At 45.4% G+C, this 17487-nt stretch overlaps 1 protein-coding gene across 1 annotated transcript; it reads right to left on the bottom strand.

Moving 5' to 3' along the window:
• Positions 1-687: 687 nt before the first annotated feature.
• Positions 688-11960, bottom strand: LOC141047118 (uncharacterized). Its single transcript, XM_073542075.1, has 7 exons — positions 11886-11960; positions 6408-6557; positions 6104-6283; positions 5907-6030; positions 5726-5823; positions 4973-5063; positions 688-2248 (listed from the first exon to the last, which is right to left on the bottom strand). The coding sequence occupies exons 2-7, from the start codon at positions 6483-6485 to the stop codon at positions 891-893; spliced, it is 1929 nt and encodes a 642-aa protein (XP_073398176.1). The 5' UTR covers positions 6486-6557; positions 11886-11960; the 3' UTR covers positions 688-890.
• Positions 11961-17487: the final 5527 nt, after the last annotated feature.

The following is a 17487-nucleotide window of genomic DNA, read 5'->3' as shown; positions in this document are numbered from 1 at the left end:
TGGGACAGATTTAGATACGTTTTATATACATACCTGATGATTTTTCTATGCATAATCTCTTCTTTTTACATTTTTTTATGTGTTTTGCTGTAATACAGATATATTTCATACTGAAATGTTGTTTATGGGAGTAACGTTTGTAGGCCATGTTGTTGATTTCTACTTCTGAATATATGGCGGACCTCGTTTGGGCTTTTTATATATATATATATATATATATATGGTTAGACAAACGAGCTACATATAGTGTTAAAAGGTGTATACATGATAACCTCATAATGCAGGGAAGACATATTCTAGAATACTAAAGAAAGTGATAATACAAAATGACAATATTTAGGAGTATTTCACCAAACTCCATTACAGTCCATAAATCCCCATGTCCCTTTTATCTAATGTCATTACTCACATAACTCTTCACATATTGACTACTGTATTGTCCTCATCACAGACACTACTTACTACCATATGACACCATTATTTACTCTCACAATGCCCTGCAGCTACCCCTATTAACCCTTGTGTATGCCAACCATACCTGCTAATGGCTCTGATGTCATTTTATGTCTCCATTCTGGCTAGAGCTCCCATAAGGTCATCTCATTAGCTGCAAAGTTAGTTAGCGAAAGTTTTTCCAAGATGGCAGCTCAGTCTGACATGGCTGTCCAATATATTTAGTACTGATCATTCTCGTACAATGAGTGTTTTTATTGTAACATGGCCAAACATGAGGAATGACAAGGGGTTGTCCTAGTAGTGGTCAACACCTTTAAGAAGATACAATTTTGAGTTAAAATATTTCCAACATTTTGAACATGAAAAAAGCTTCTCCCCATATGACTTCCCTGATATTTATTAAGAGTTGATTTCGGTAGAAAACATTTCCCACATTAAGAATATGATACAGGATTCTCCCCTGTGTGAGTTTTTTGGTGACTAAGAAGAGATGATTTCTTCACAAAACATTTCCCACATTCTGAACAGGAAAAAGGCTTCTCCCCTGTGTGAGTTCTTTGGTGCTTAAACAAATATGATTTACAGTTAAAACATTTCCCACATTCTGAGCAGGAAAAAGGCTTCTCCCCTGTGTGAGTTCTATGGTGATAAACCAAACCTGATTTCCAGTTAAAACATTTCCCACATTCTGAACAGCAAAAAGGCTTCTCCTCTGTATGAGTTCTATGGTGATTAACCAAATCTGATTTCTGGTTAAAACATTTCCCACATTCTGAACAGGGAAAAGGCTTCTCCCCTGTGTGAGTTCTCTTGTGATTAACAAGATGACAATTCTGGTTAAAACATTTCCCACATTCTGAACATGAAAAACGTTTCTCCCCTGTGTGAGTTCTTTGGTGCTTAACACAATCTGATTTATTGCGAAAACATTTCCCACATTCTGAACAGGAGAAAGGCTTCTCCCCCGTGTGAGTTCTCTGGTGATTAACACAATCTGATTTATTGCTAAAACATTTCCCACATTCTGAACAGGAAAATGGCTTCTCCCCTGTGTGAGTTCTCTGGTGATTAACACAATCTGATTTATTGCTAAAACATTTCCCACATTCTGAACAGGAAAAAGGCTTCTCCCCTGTGTGAGTTCTGTGGTGCCTAACCAAATCTGATTTCTGCCTAAAACATTTCCCACATTCTGAACATGAATATGGCTTCATTCCTGTATGAATTCTCTCATGTGTAACAAGATCTGAATTCTGCGTAAAACATTTCCCACATTTTGAACAGGAAAAAGGCTTCTCCCCTGTGTGAGTTCTGTGGTGCCTAACCAAATCTGATTTCTGGCTAAAACATTTCCCACATTCTGAACATGAATATGGCTTCTCCCCTGTGTGAATTCTCCCATGTGTAACAAGATCTGAATTCTGAGTAAAACATTTCCCACAATCTGAACAGGAAAATCTATTCTCTGTTATGTGAATTTTTTCATGTTTAAGAAAAGTCTTTTCAAGAAAACTATTTCCATGTTCTGAATATGAAAATGGCTCCTTTCCTTTAGAATCAATTAGTTTTTTACTGCTTATATTATGACTTTGATTTTCCTTAGTAGTTGGTAATGAGCCAAAAGATGGGACCTGTTTCATAGGATCAGATGACAGATCTTTGCTGTGAAGGGATGATGGTATATCTGGAGTAATGTCATTCACTTCAATTGGATTCTGTGAGATCTCAAGATCATTATATTTAAAAATTGAAGATGTCAGCGTTCCCTCTGATCTCCTGGTGCAGTCATCTGCTAAAAATAAAACCAATTAATAATTTTGAATAAAATATCTTCAAATTTTATACTTTTGGACATTTCTACTTAAGCTGTCCATAAAAAAATACAAGCTTTTTAAAAATATTGAATTATTCTCCAAGACAACGACAGTTCACAGTCTAATCGAAAACCTCATAGCATGAACCAGTGCATCATGGTGTTCAATGGTTTGTTCATTCTGCTTCCCAAACATGGAATAAAAAGCCAACAATGTTATATAGGTCAAAATTATACCAATAAAACTTCTACTCATCTCACGGAAACACAAGACACCACTAAGGTCCATCATCTGTCAGAGGAAAACCAAAAGGTTTCCACAATATTTGTGGCTCAAAAGCTCTTGAAAAGCAACATGGCTTCCATAAACCAATCCAGCAATATCCGCTCTCCCAAAGTCAAATATCCACTCTCTTCTGAGCCTTGTAGTGCGCCCAAACCATATTTAGCATCCATATATGTGGCATTACTATAGTGAGAAGAACCCACTTAATTTACGGTGTGTGTTTCCTGGAGCACAATCTGGGCATTATGTGTTGGATAATAAAATGGCAAATGTGCAATTTTCATGTTGCAACATCCAGTGCGAGCTAATTTCCGTAAAGTGTCACTACTCCCATAGAATAATTCACTGAGGGTTATAATTTCCATAATGGAGTCACTTTATGGGGATTTCTACTGCTTTAGTTTCCTGTAATTGTGTTATATTAGGGCATCTGCAGATGGTGTGTCCCCTCTCCACTGGAATCTGCTCCTGCGATGTTTGGTTCCATCACCAAGCAGCGCCTTATTTATTGTGCAGGCGTTGCTGGTAATAGAAGAGACGTCGAAACCAGAAGCTCTGGGTGGCGCTGGCTCTGTCCAGCCACTAAGATTAGGGTGCCTGAGACCAGTAGTTTCATCCAGCCTGGCAGTATGGGTTTGTGTGCTGTCCAGCAATCTGGTAGCAATCTGCTACCTGCTTAAGCCAAATAGAAAGCACCAAACCCTATTAAAGCTTGAAGCATATTCCCGGAATCTGCCAGATACAGCCTTGTTCTCCTCTGCTTCAGTCCTCTGTGCTCAGCTGGTGTATTTGTTTCCTGGTGTAATCCCAGCCCGCTTACTGACTACACTTGTGTCTTCTGATTTTGTACTTTCTCTGCCCTCCTGGTTATGACCAACTACCTGACTATTCTTCTTGCCATCTCACCCCACAGAATAGCAGGTAACACCATGGCCCAAGCCTAGGGGTCTCTGTGTAATTCCAGATCCATGAAGAGGGGTTAAGGGATGATGAGCAAGGCAATCACTGGGATCTGGAAAATAGAGTAGATAGAGCCAAGCCTTCTCGTGGTGGCCATCTTTTCATATGACAGGTGATCACTAACAGTGCTCCCAATACATCGTGTGTGTAAACTATTCCATCAAGATCTGTGTGCGAAAAGCTAAATGGCGCTCCTTCCTTTCTTACCCTACCATGTGCCCAGAAAGTAGTGTACAACCATATATAGGGGATTATTGGATTCAGGAGACATTGGAGAATAATTTGTAAGGTCCATTTGTTTCCTATTATCCTGGTGAAAACTCTCTGGGTAATTATAGTTTGGGGCACGGTGGCTCTTGGCAATCTAAACTATCGTAAGGGCCAATATTTTCTGTCAGATGAGTTTCAAGAAGAAATATTAAATATTCATAGAGAACTTTTTATAATAGTGCAGAGCTGATGTGTCTTATATTTAGATCTCAGGCATCTGGCAGAGGTAATGGAGACCTTATTTTAAAGGCTACCAGGTAGTTGCAGACTCAGATAAGTGAGGCAGGCCGATCCCACCATCATCAGACTACCATACAAAATGAACCTGTACAAAAAGAACTAGAATAAAAAAACATGTTACCGTATTTTTGGGATTATAAGACGCTCCCCAAATTTTGAGGAGAAAAATAGGAATTTTTTTTTTTAATAAAATGGTGGTGTTTCTTATAATCCATGCATCTTATTGCTGTGGTGAAGCGGGGTCCCAGAGTCGCTGCTGGAGGAGGCAAAGGTGGGGTGATGCTGCAAGCGGCAGGGTGGGATGAGGGTGGGTCCGATGTGCAGTGCACCGCTGCGATTGTTTGGTGCTGCTGGGGTGCCTGGTGCTGCTGCCCGGGGAGTCCGCTGCTGCGGGGGGACTCTGCCGACATTTCGTGAAAGGCCAGAACCCCCCGCATGTCCATGGTTTCCTCCTGTGTGGTGGACTCTGTGAACATGGCTGCTGGGGGGGCGGCACAAGCGCAGATGGAGATCTCGGTATCAAGATATCGGGAGATGATATTTCAGCCCTGAAATTAGATCTCAGGGATCTAGGAAGCCAACAGCATCATTACCCTCCACTTTCTCTTACAGACCCAGCATAATATTTTTCTTCAAGTGATTTTATAACTTGTCAGCACATTCTACGTACGCTGTCATTTGGCTTTATAGTTTACAGATCTGGGCAGGGAACCGTCAACATCTTCTAATCCCAGGGGGTAGGTGGATCCTCCAGGTCGTAAGTTCTATAGAAAAGGGCTTTCAATGCCCAAAGTCATTTGAACAGTTTTGGGTGGAGGAGAATGTTGTGGTCTGGAGGCAAAATGGTGATCATGGTAATACGGCCGGACTACACCACCGATAAAGCAGCCACAGCCGGTGACTGAGAGGAATCTGTGACTTCTCTGCATTCAGTGGTTACTACTCACCTGGGTAGTCATATGTGGGAATCTCCTCTTTACACGACTCATCATCTCTCACATATGTCTCTGTAGTAATAATATGGGTCAGATCTTCACCCTGAAACAAATATTGTAAAAGTCACAGACTGATGGAGAAGTCCCATCAATGATCAGCTTTAATCCTGCCATATCCATCGTTCTCATTATACAAGTTGTTGGAATAGGTTTAGTGCAACAACTCCATTCCTGTCAATGAGTGTTTAGTTGCTAGATTTGTATGCTGTTTATAAAGTTCAAAAAAAAAACTCACAGAGGCTCACACAGGGAGAGCATGTGACTGTATTTCCTGTTTTCCTGCTGTGTCTGTGTAAGAGAGAAGCAGCCTGCTGTAGATGCTGCACAGAGAGAGACACTCAAATGATTTATTCCTGATCTATTAAGCTTATCATATATTGTTCCTAAAAAAACAAGTTCTGTTGTCACACGCTTGGGGAGAATTGTGAGTAATCCGCTGCCAACACAAGGTCTGTGATGTATTAAGAGAAGTATAGAGTCTACATCACGTCAAATAATTATTCTCCTCTACTCCTTCTTGGTCAGATCTCTTCTGGAACACTGTGTCCAGTTCTGGGCACAACATTTAAAAAAAAACATTGACAAGCGAGAGCAAGATTAGAGAAGAGCTAACAGGATGGTGACATAAAACAAGACTGAGCACAAGACCGTCACAGCACTCTACACATCATAGGGGAGATCTCCTGACACCTTCTCTCCATCTACCTGATGATCCTGAGGAACACTGGGATCTTCTTGGTTACAGTCCTGTGGAAGAAGAGGACGGCGACATCTCTCTGGTGTTGTCCTCTTACTGGATAGATCTGGAGGAAACACATACAGGGACTGAATTCATTCTCTACATACAGATAATTATAGGCCGTGTGTATTTAGTCCTGTCTATTACCTGGAGATGTGAGGGGCTGGGGAACCTCCATTATGACGTCCTTGTACAGATCTCTGTGTCCTTCTAAATACTCCCACTCCTCCATGGAGAAATAGACAGCGACATCCTGACACCTTATAGGAACCTGACACATACAATGATACCGTCATCCCCCGATCCCTTCATAATGTTACTGTATAATGTCCCAGCAGTGTCACCTCTCCAGTCAGCAGCTCAATCATCTTGTAGATGAGGTCTAGGATCTTCTGGTCATTGATGTCCTCATGGATCAGGGGGTGAGGTGGAGGCCCCGTGATTGGGCTCAGGGGTCTTACCCATCCCTCAGACACAGGGTCCTGACAACGATCACTAGAGGTCTTCTTCACCACTGTGTAATCCTGGTTATGGAGAGACACATTAATAAATCTCACTCCAGACATTTCCAGAGTCCTCTCCAGTTCTGTCCATCTGTTATTCCCACAGATAAGAATGATGTAATGTGACGTCATCAGAATCTCTCACCTCTCCAGTGAGACGGAAGAGGATCTCTAGGGTGAGGTGTAATATCCTCTCCGCCATCTTGTCTCTGTCCATATCCATCCTTGATGGGGAAATCAGGAAAATTCTCTTCTGTAGAAGATCTTCACTGAGAGGATCCCATATTGTAGAGACCTGAATGAGAAGATGATCCGATGTAACATCATAAGAATCCTGTGTAATAATACAATTACTGGAGATAATAAGGGAAACATAGGAGGAGATTTATTATCTTACAGGGTTTAGTTTTCTCCCCTGACATCTACTAATAAAACCTATATATTTAGGCCACAGACAACAAGCAGTTTCCTCCTCGGAGTCGGCAGCTGAACACGTTCCTCATAGACTCATCTTCCATAACGCTAATTCTCGTCTCATTACCGACCCTGGAATCGGCATTAGCAATACTGCAGGAGATATTCATTACACACGACATGAGAAATAACTCCTTCATGATGAGGACGACATCTTCATCTTCTACTGCGGCTCTAGAGACAGATTTGGCCAGAGTCGGTCACTGCCTCCATCCCCACCGGCCGTCTATATGAAGGTTTCCCGTCTTCCCCGCACTGGAATCTTCTCTCACGTTAGATCTCAGCTCTGAGTCACACACAGAAGTTTGAGGCTTTTAGAAAAGATTTTTTGTTTCCACAAACACAACGGACAGAAATGATCTGATCCCAAAGTCTCCATGTACAGTGATTTATGGGGTTTATTTCTGGCCTTAGGCTTTCCTATATTACAAGATCGATGTGAAGACTTTTCTGCCCAATGATGATATAAGTATTCTCGGAGTGACGCCTTTATAACCAGATAATAGTATGTTTGCAGCTTGCAGAGCACAGCGGCTCCTTCTTCAGGCAGCTGCAACAATCCAGTCTCTCTCAGCACTGACAGCTTCTATGGCTGCTCTGGGGAGAAAACTTATTTTTGTGGTAAAATGTAATTATTTTTTCCTCATCGCCCAATGGTATAAAATTCTGGGAGACAGATGAGTAATTGAGAGGTGGCGGGTGTAACATGGCGCCTCTTATTGGGGGCTCTGATAATGTGACATGGCCCCTAACACCATAAGAGCAGACTCTGCCCTGTCAGACGGCGCTCCTTCCCTCCTGAGGAGTGTCCGGCCCCTTATGGGGTATCGGCGCTCAGGGGAAATTGTGGAACAAGTGGTTTCTGTTTTCTCCTCTTCTCCCGTGTGATAATTACAGACTTGGGGACGGAGCGACATTTTAGTGGGAACATTTCATTCCTCCGCTCAATGTTACACAATTCTGTGCCCCCTGAGGGTTAATAATCCTCCCTGCCCCCTAGAGGAGCCCCCCAGAGGTGGAGGGGGTAACATGGGGCCACTTGTGGGGTCTCTGCTGTTCTGGTGTCAGCGCTCTTCACACGTCACACGGCGTCCGCCGTCTATCCCAGCCACAATGGCGCCCCTTCCCTCCCGAGCCTGTGGGGTATCGGCACTCAGGAGACACGGCGCACTGTGCGGCCTCAGCGCTCCTGTCACCTTTAGGACAATGATACATTGGGGGGAAAGTCACATTTCTGTGAGGAAAACAGTAAAATTGTCATTTCTTCCTTCCACATTGCTGAAATTCCTGTCACACTGTCCGAATTCAGAGATTGTCCTGTCAGAAAGGAGAAGACAGGGAGCGAAAGGGTTAATAGGACTCACAGGAGGAACCGGCCCAGAAAGCAGAAGGTCCAGGAGCATCTGCCACATATATGACTGCTCTGTGCACAGGACCTGTGGTGAGGTCACAGGAGGGGAGGAGTCAGGGGTCACATGATCAGGGGCCTCAGTGTGTGCAGGACTCTGCTGTGCTGGTTGTCATGGTGCTGGATGAGGGGAAGTTTCTGTGTGGGGTCAGGAGGGGTTTACAGGGTGGATGTAGCAGAGCCGCGTGTGTACGAGGTGTACGGAGCGGAGCCGTGTGTGTACGAGGTGTACTGAGCCGAGCCGCGTGTGTACGAGGTGTACGGAGAGGAGCCGCGTGTGTGCGAGGTGTACGGAGCCGAGCCGCGTGTGTGCGAGGTGTACGGAGCCGAGCCGCGTGTGTGCGAGGTGTACGGAGCCGAGCCGCGTGTGTGCGAGGTGTACGGAGCCGAGCCGCGTGTGTGCGAGGTGTACGGAGCCGAGCCGCGTGTGTGCGAGGTGTACGGAGCCGAGCCGCGTGTGTGCGAGGTGTACGGAGCCGAGCCGCGTGTGTGCGAGGTGTACGGAGCCGAGCCGCGTGTGTGCGAGGTGTACGGAGCCGAGCCGCGTGTGTGCGAGGTGTACGGAGCCGAGCCGCGTGTGTGCGAGGTGTACGGAGCCGAGCCGCGTGTGTGCGAGGTGTACGGAGCCGAGCCGCGTGTGTGCGAGGTGTACGGAGCCGAGCCGCGTGTGTGCGAGGTGTACGGAGCCGAGCCGCGTGTGTGCGAGGTGTACGGAGCCGAGCCGCGTGTGTGCGAGGTGTACGGAGCCGAGCCGCGTGTGTGCGAGGTGTACGGAGCCGAGCCGCGTGTGTGCGAGGTGTACGGAGCCGAGCCGCGTGTGTACGAGGTGTACGGAGCCGAGCCGCGTGTGTACGAGGTGTACGGAGCCGAGCCGCGTGTGTACGAGGTGTACGGAGCCGAGCCGCGTGTGTACGAGGTGTACGGAGCCGAGCCGCGTGTGTACGAGGTGTACGGAGCCGAGCCGCGTGTGTACGAGGTGTACGGAGCCGAGCCGCGTGTGTACGAGGTGTACGGAGCGGAGCCCTGTGTGTACGAGGTGTACGGAGCGGAGCCCTGTGTGTACGAGGTGTACGGAGCGGAGCCGTGTGTGTACGAGGTGTACGGAGCGGAGCCGTGTGTGTACGAGGTGTACGGAGCGGAGCCCTGTGTGTACGAGGTGTAATGTTTTAGACTCAAATTTTTAAATTTCACAGAGTGAAAATGGAAAACAAGGAGATTTCTGGGCACAGTAAACTATTTGATACCATCACAAAATCATTCATATGGCCAGGTACAGCAGCAGTAGAAATAACAAGTAGAGGAGGGAGAGAGAGAAGCACCACTGCATGATAGCGCACACTGACCCAGAGATAGATTATAATATAATGAAATAATCTATATTGATACACGGAATTATGTAAAATTAAAACATAAGTAAAATCACAAGACTATGGCTTCCATGATGTCTACAATACAGAAAACATGTTAGCATAAAGACATACACAATATATAAATAGGTCCAATTTAAGGTGATATAATACACTCTCCCTGCTACTATGGCTCATGATGACTTACAAGACCCTAAGCACAGTGTGGTCAACCAATATAGAATCATGACCAAAACTGCCATAAAGACCATTAAACTCAATAGGGCCCCCTGATACAATCTAGCCAGGACTACAATGAGTCCAGGCCACCAAGAGGCAAGAGTCCGACCTTGAATATGCAAGTAGCCCAGTAAAAGAGCCAAGGAGGGGGAGCTAAAAAGTAATAATATTACCAGAAGAGATCATATGCCACAAATAGAATGCAGATCCATGGATGCCAAGCCCTAGACCATGACCCCACGCGTATCGCCGTAACCTGTACGGTTTCGTCAGGGGAAGTATGGAGATGATGATCCATAGGGCTTAAATACCTTGCAGGTGTCCATAAAGATGTTCCGGTGTGCTGGGGACATCCTCTCATTAGAATGAACCGGGAGTGAAAAAAACCGGCGTCCCGGTCATGAGCGCAGGGCCCAAACATTTAGGCCGCATTACAACCGTGCATGCGCCATGCCGGCCTATAGGAGGCTCACGCTGACATTCATACAGCGCTTGCGTCTAGTGGAACGCAGGCCTAGATGCCTGAGCCGCATTAGAATCGCGCATGCGCTAAGCCAACCAGTAGTGAGCTCATATTGATGTATGAAAAAGTGCGCGCAGCTCCCGGGAGACAAAGACACATAAACGGACTGGACATACATAGACACACAGACAAGGAGGACAACAGCACATAAATACAAAAACATATATATATATATATATATATATACACACACCATTATAATAATGATGACCATTTAATAATGAATGATCCAGGACAGAAAACTCTCTAATACATCCAGGATCTAATTGATGGAAAAATGAAATGATGTCTATAACAATAATTTATGGCCAACATACACACTAGAGTATTTCAAGGTGCAATCCTGTGAAAAAGTGCATCAAGAGGCCTATATATAGATCCGAAATCAATGATTTATGGCAAAGATACGCATTAGAATGTCTCAAGGTAAAATCCTATGAAAAAGTGCATCAAAAAGGCCTATATATATCCAATATCAACAATCCAATAACAAGGAATAGCACAGCACTCCCTGGGAAAGGGCTGCCATGCAAGGAACAGCCAGGCCATCAATGGAAACAATAAGGGGGGGATAATAACTGAGCAATACAGTCATAGCTACAGATTTATTATTGAAAGAGTATATACATATACCCCATATTTGAGGGACAGTGTGGCCAAAAGTGAGCCGGGAATACCCCATCAAATCCGAATAGAGGAAAGACACACGTATCGCCCACAAAAAACATATATAAACTGTTGCATACTGAAAAGTGTGTACTATCGTGATATATCCCTCCTAATAGACCCAAGATAAGGTTAGGAAAACTAGAAGAGGGATTCCCCCTATCTGCACACCTAACAGTTCCAAGAATAACCAGAAGCAGAGTCCTCGTGAGCCAGTAGGAACTATCCACCACTCTCATCCTCAATTGTGTAAGCTAGATAGTAGGACAATATGTTATTCCATGTGAATGGAGGGAACTCTTGAATAGTCCCAATAGGAAGTAACCCAAACCCAAGGTTCTAATCATTGGCATAAAGTGGTCCCCCTGTCTAATACCGGCAGGAAAATCTCGGGTAAACCGGAGTCCATCTTGGTATAAGGATAAAAAAGAGCCAGAACAAAATACTCATAGACCAAAAGATCCTAACATCGGCCTTACAGTTCTCTATTATATAAGGTAAATACTGGGATAATGTATCCTTCACTAAGAGGCAAAGAACTCTCAATAGAGGAAGTCCACATGAAAAATGTCCCAAATCCAAGCGTTGTAATGGTTGAGATAAAGAGGACCTCTGCGTCAGTGTGCGCTATCATGCAGTGGTGCTTTTTTCTCTCCCTCCTAGAGTCAAAATGGAGCCACAGGTTACACAGAAATTTCTCCATAAACCTGAGGCCAGGAATGATTGCACACGGCCGGGTTCCAATGGGGAGAGTCACTGTTTTGCTTTTGGAGCACTAATTTGGCAGTTCTCTCTTGTGGGGCCAAATGTAAAGCCCCCGATGTTTGTGGACAACATACGACCCCCTAAAGTGACCCCATTTCAGACACTGTACCCCTCAGGGAAGTCATCTAAGTGAGTAATGGGCATTTTTATCTTACAGGTGTCACTGATTTCTTTACCACTTGGCTGTGAAGATAATATTACATTTGTTCCGAGGTGCAGCGCAGGGTTCAGCTCAGGGACATCTGAGTGGGCTCCTAACCAGGTGTTATGGTGGTGCCTCACAGCGCCTCCCTACTCACTATGGTGACTGCAGCTTCTCAGCATGTTGCCTCCATTTAGCCTTGGGGGATTGGCCAGTCTCTACAGGAATTTAACCCTGCTGTGTCCTTCACAGATTAGGTTCCCCAGCCTATCCCGTGCCGGCAGGTACTATATTAGGCAGCTCCACCAGCTGCTCTCTGCTGGATGTTGGTTCTTAGGCAGTTCACTTTGCCTGTTGTACCTCACACATGTCTCTGACCCACCAATCAGCTGAGGTTGTCTTGGGGACTACCCTGGAGTAGTTCCTGGTGTCTACCAGCTGTCCAGCCTATCCTCTCCACCAGTAGCCCTAGTGAAGTCCTGGTGGACACCTAGTTACACCTCTCTAGAGTAAGCCTGGCCGATGGTGCAGTGGGTCCACATCCACCAGTGTTACACCAAGTAACTGTGCACACCTCACAACTTTTGAAGCACAGATAGAGGCACAGATCATGCGGCGCACATAGCAGCAAATTTTGGCCTCACCCTAATCCACGGCCACTTACCTCTGCTTTCTCCCCCGGCAGGAGGAGTTGTCAGAGGGACGCTGGTAGTGAGGGAAATTCAGCAGACGCCTGAGACTGCAGGGCGTAGACCCAAATCCGGGACTGTCCGCTGTATCCGGGACAGTTGGGACTAGAGATGAGCAGGTGGATTCATGGCTGTCTGGTCCAGCGTGCGTGGGACCTGGGGATTATTTTTTGTGCCTTCATTCACAGTCGGAGCCTCCAGAACGTTCTCCTCTTTATGTAGCGTCACTATACGACATCCGGCTTATTTGTGTCTGTAAGGCCATGTTCACACATTGCAGAAATACGGTGTTTTTTGTTTTCTGCAGGATCCGCACCATCTACAATAACGATCTTCTCCCCGTTATTTGATGCGTTCTTGGTGCAGAGGTGAAGTCGCGTTTTTATTGAGCTTTTTAGAGGACAGAAAAGCTTTGATTCTGCACTTAATAAAGTTTCTGCAGTTTTTTACCTGCGATTTTATTAGAGAGAAAAAATCCCCAAATCGGCACAGATCAGCCGTGTGCCTTGGGCGCACAGCGGGCGCCTTTTATGGTAAAGTAGTTTTTATTAAGGATTTATTTACATAAATGGGGTAAAGAAAAAGGGGAGAGACAGATTATAAATACCCAGTAAGGGTGGTTTCACATTTGCGTTTAAGGCCGCAGCGTCGGCCTGCGCACGGCCTCCGCTAGTAGCTCCGCCTACAGGAGCATGACGCTGCATGCGTCCCCTATCTTTAGCACTGAGGACGCACGTCGTGCGCAGGTATGCGTTTGGCGCCGCACGCGTCCTTTTGACGCTGCGCCGAGCGCACCAAATTGCAACAGGTTGCGGGGGGGGGGGATTTGAACTTTTATATTTTTTAAATATTTTTAAAAACTTTTTTTCACTTTTGGCCTGCTTCAATTGTTTCCATGGCAGACTAGAAGCTGCCATAACTCGGTCGGCTCTGCTACATACAGGCGATGATCAGATCTCCTGTATGTAGCAGAATACCTCACTTGTACTGACGTGTGCTGGGAAAGATGCGGGCTCACCGCCGGAGCCGACATCAAAGGGAGAGAAGCTACCTGCACTGTACTAGTACAGTCGTGAAGGGGTTAAGGAAAATGGGGAAAAGGGAAAAATGAAAGGGATAGAAAGAAAATGGAAAAGATTGGTCTGCACCGGATAGGCCGGGAAAGGGGTTACGGGACACATGTAATACCTTATATATAAAAGATTTAAGAGGCGGGAGGGGAAGAGAAGGAATGGGAAAGGCGAGGAAAGAAAAGGGGAGAAAGGAAGAACAGCTGTAACCAGGCGGAGAGACGAGAATCTAGAGGAATACTGACTGTTAGGCTGTGTTCACACACAGCGGTTTTTTCGCGGTTTTTCCCGTGGATTTGCCAAAAAATCTGTGGGAAAAACGCGAAGAAGAAGCTTCCCATTCATTTCTATGCATTTTGCACTTTTTGTGCACATTGATGCGTTTTTTACTGCAAAAAAAACATTGCGGTAAAAAACGCAGCATGCTCATAAATTTCGCGTTTTTTTACGCATTTCCTGCTTTTTCCATGAAACGCGCGGAAAACACGCAGAAAAAAATGCACGGTTTCTGGGAAGGTAGTCCTGTTTTTCAGCAGAAAATTTCTGCTACGTGTGCACTTAGCCTTAGGCTAACTGCACACGGTGATTTTCCTCCTGCGGATTTTTCCGTACAGATTTGAAGAAATCCGTAGGTCAAATGACCTGCATTTTTCCTGCGGATTTCTTCCTTTTTTATTGCGGTTTTTGTGTGGTTTTCCCCTGCAGATTTCCCCCTATTGATTTGGAGAATGGAGCAGGTGGAAAACCGCACAAAAGAAGTGACATACTGTATTTTTTGTACCGCACAAAAACCGTGTGGAAAAAAACGCAGCGTCTGCACAGCGTTTTTTTTTTCCATTGATTTACATGCTACTGTAAATCACTTTGCGGATCTGCAGCGTTTCTGCGCGGTAAAATCCGCTGCGGATCCACAGGAAAAATGCATCGTGTGCACATGGCCTTAGGCTGTGTGCACACGATGCAGATTTGCAGTGGATCCGCAGCGGATTTTACCGCGCAGAAACGCTGCAGATCCGCAAAGTGATTTACAGTACCTTTAAAATGAATGAAAAAAAAAAACGCTGTGCAGACGCTGCAGATTTTTCCGCGCGGTTTTCCCGCGGTACAAAATCCGCAGCATGTCACTTCTTTTGTGCGGTTTTCCATCTCCCCTGTCACCAAATCCACAGGGGGAAAACCGCAATGGAAAACCGCACAAAAACCGCAAGAAAACCACGTGAAAAATGGAAGAAATCCGCAGGAAAAATGCAGGTCATTTGACCTGCGGTTTTCTTCCATTCTGCACGGAAAAATCCGCAGGGCAAAAAAGTACGACTGCACTCAGCCTTAGGCCATGTGCACACGCTGCAGTTTTTGCTGCGGTTCTGCTGCGGTTTTGGCCCTGCAGAACTGCAGCAGTTTCGCAGACATGGTACTTTACCATGTTAGCCTATGGGTTTTCAAAACCGCAGTGCTCACGCTGCGGTTTTTTACCTGCGGAAAAGCTGCAGGTTTTTTTCCGCAGCATGTCAATTGTTTCTGCGGATTCTGCTGCGGTTTCACACCTTTAACATAGTAGAGGTGTGAAACCGCAGGCCAAACCGCAGCAAAAACGCAGGTCACTTTACCTGCGGCTTTACCTGCGGTTCCGCAGGAAAAAACCCGCAGGTGAATCCGCAGTGTGTGCACATAGCCTAACATCATGGAAGATACTGATTGTTGGAGTTTAAGGCCCTGTGCACACGGTGCAGATTCTGTGCAGTTCTGCAGCAGATTTGGCCCTGCAGAACTGCAGCAGAAAAGCAGCAGAACTGCACGTGATGTACAGTACCATTTAAGGCTATGTAAAACAAAAAAGGCTGTGCACATGCTGCAGATTTTTCTGCGCAGATTTGGTGCAGAATAAGGCTGAGTGCAGACGGAGTTTTGAGCCCTGCGGATTTTTCCGTGCAGAATGGAAGAAAACCGCAGGTCAAATGACCTGCATTTTTCCTGCGGATTTCTTCCATTTTTCACGCGGTTTTCTTGCGGTTTTTGTCCGGTTTTCCATTGCGGTTTTCCCCCTGCGGATTTGGTGACAGGGGAGATAGAAAACCGCACAAAAGAAGTAACATGCTGCGGATTTTGTACCGCAGGAAAACCGCGTGGAAAAATCCGCAGCGGTTTTTTTTTTTCCATTCATTTTAAAGCTACTGTACATCACAATGCAGATATGCAACGTTTCTGCGCGGTAAAATCCGCTGCGGATCCGCTGGAAATCTGCCTCGTGTGCACACATTGCAGATTCTGCTGTGGAATTTTCCGTGCAGATTTAGTGCAGTTTTTGTTTGGATTTCCCCTGCAGTTTTCCACCTGCAGATTTCTATAATGGAGCAGATGTAAGGCTAAGTGCACACGTACTTTTTTGCCCTGCGGATTTTTCCGCGCAGAATTGAAGAAATCCGCAGGTCAAATTACCTGCATTTTTCCTGCGGATTTCTTCTCTTTTTTTTGCGGTTTTCTTGCGGCTTTTTTGCGGTTTTCCACTGCGGATTTGGAGAATGGAGCAGGTGGAAAACTGCACAAAAGAAGTGACATGCTGCATATTTTGAACCACAAGAAAACCGCGCGGAAAAATCCGCAGTGTCTGCACAGCGTTTTTTTTTCTATTGATTAACATGCTACTGTACATCACACTGCGGATCTGCAGTGTTTCTGCGCGGAAAAATCCGCTGCGGAAATCTGCATCGTGTGCACATGGCCTAAGTGCACACGGTGTGGCTCCACCCACGGATTTTTCCGCGTGGATTTTAAGAAATCCGCAGGTCAAATGACCTGCATTTATCCTGTGGTTTTTGTGCGGTTTTCCACTGCGGTTTTCCCCCTGTGGATTTGGAGAATTTGGCAGGTGGAAAACCGCACAAAAGAAGTCACATGCACTTCTTTTAAAACTGCAGCAAATCTGCTCTGATTTTTCCGCACCGTCTGCACAGGGTTTTTTTTTTTTAATTTATTTACATTGTACTGTAAATCACAGTGCGGATCTGCAGCGTTTCTGTGCGGAAAAATCCGCTGCGGATCCGCAGGAAATCTGCACTGTGTGCACATGGCCTAAAACTGCAGCAGAACTGCACAAAAGAAGTGACATGCTGCAGAACTCCGCACCAAATCTGCACAGAAAAATCTGCATGTGCACAGCAGTTTTTGTTTTACATAGCCTTAAATGGTACTGTACATCACTTGCAGTTCTGCTGGGCCAAATCTGCTGCTGAACTGCAGAAGAATCCGCACCGTATGCACACAGCCTAAAGAAGCAGCATGTCGCTTCTTTTGTGCGGTTTTGCTGCAGTTTTCCACCTGCTCCAATATAGAAATCTGCAGGTGGAAAACCGCAGGGGAAATCCACACAAAAACTGCACTAAATCTGCACTAAAACTGCAGGTAAAACACAGGTCATTTTACCTGCAGATTTAACAAAATCTGCGCGAAAAATTCCACAGCAGAATCCGCACCGTGTGCACATAGCCTAATAGCGCCGCAGTTCTCATGAAATCTCATCCACTTTGCTTGGACAATTAAACGCAGCAGAAAATTCGCAGCATTTACTCTACATGTGAACACGGTCTAAACTTCATAGCAAAGTGGACGTGATTCCATGAAATCTGCGCTCTCTGTGGTCTGAAGACCCTGCGGACCTCTGGGGCTTTGATGCGTTTTCCCTTTATAGGCTTCTTCTGAAAAAAATGTATTAAGAGAAAAAATGTATGAAGAGAAAACCGCCGTCACATTTATAAGCGCAGAATCAAAGCTTCTCTGTACTAATAAACAAGTGTTAAACGCGGCTTCATATCTGCCAAAAACATCAAATATGGGGGAAAATGCAAAAAAGAAGAAACGCAGCAAACGCACAATAATCAGGGAAGATTGTCACTACGTCATCTGGG

The sequence above is a fragment of the Dendrobates tinctorius genome, unplaced genomic scaffold, assembly GCF_039654945.1.
Source record: "Dendrobates tinctorius isolate UK_male_01 unplaced genomic scaffold, ASM3965494v1 ptg000126l, whole genome shotgun sequence".
NCBI lineage: Eukaryota > Metazoa > Chordata > Amphibia > Anura > Dendrobatidae > Dendrobates > Dendrobates tinctorius.
Note: the sequence above shows the minus strand (reverse complement) of the source record. Positions and strands in the feature narration are given on the sequence as shown.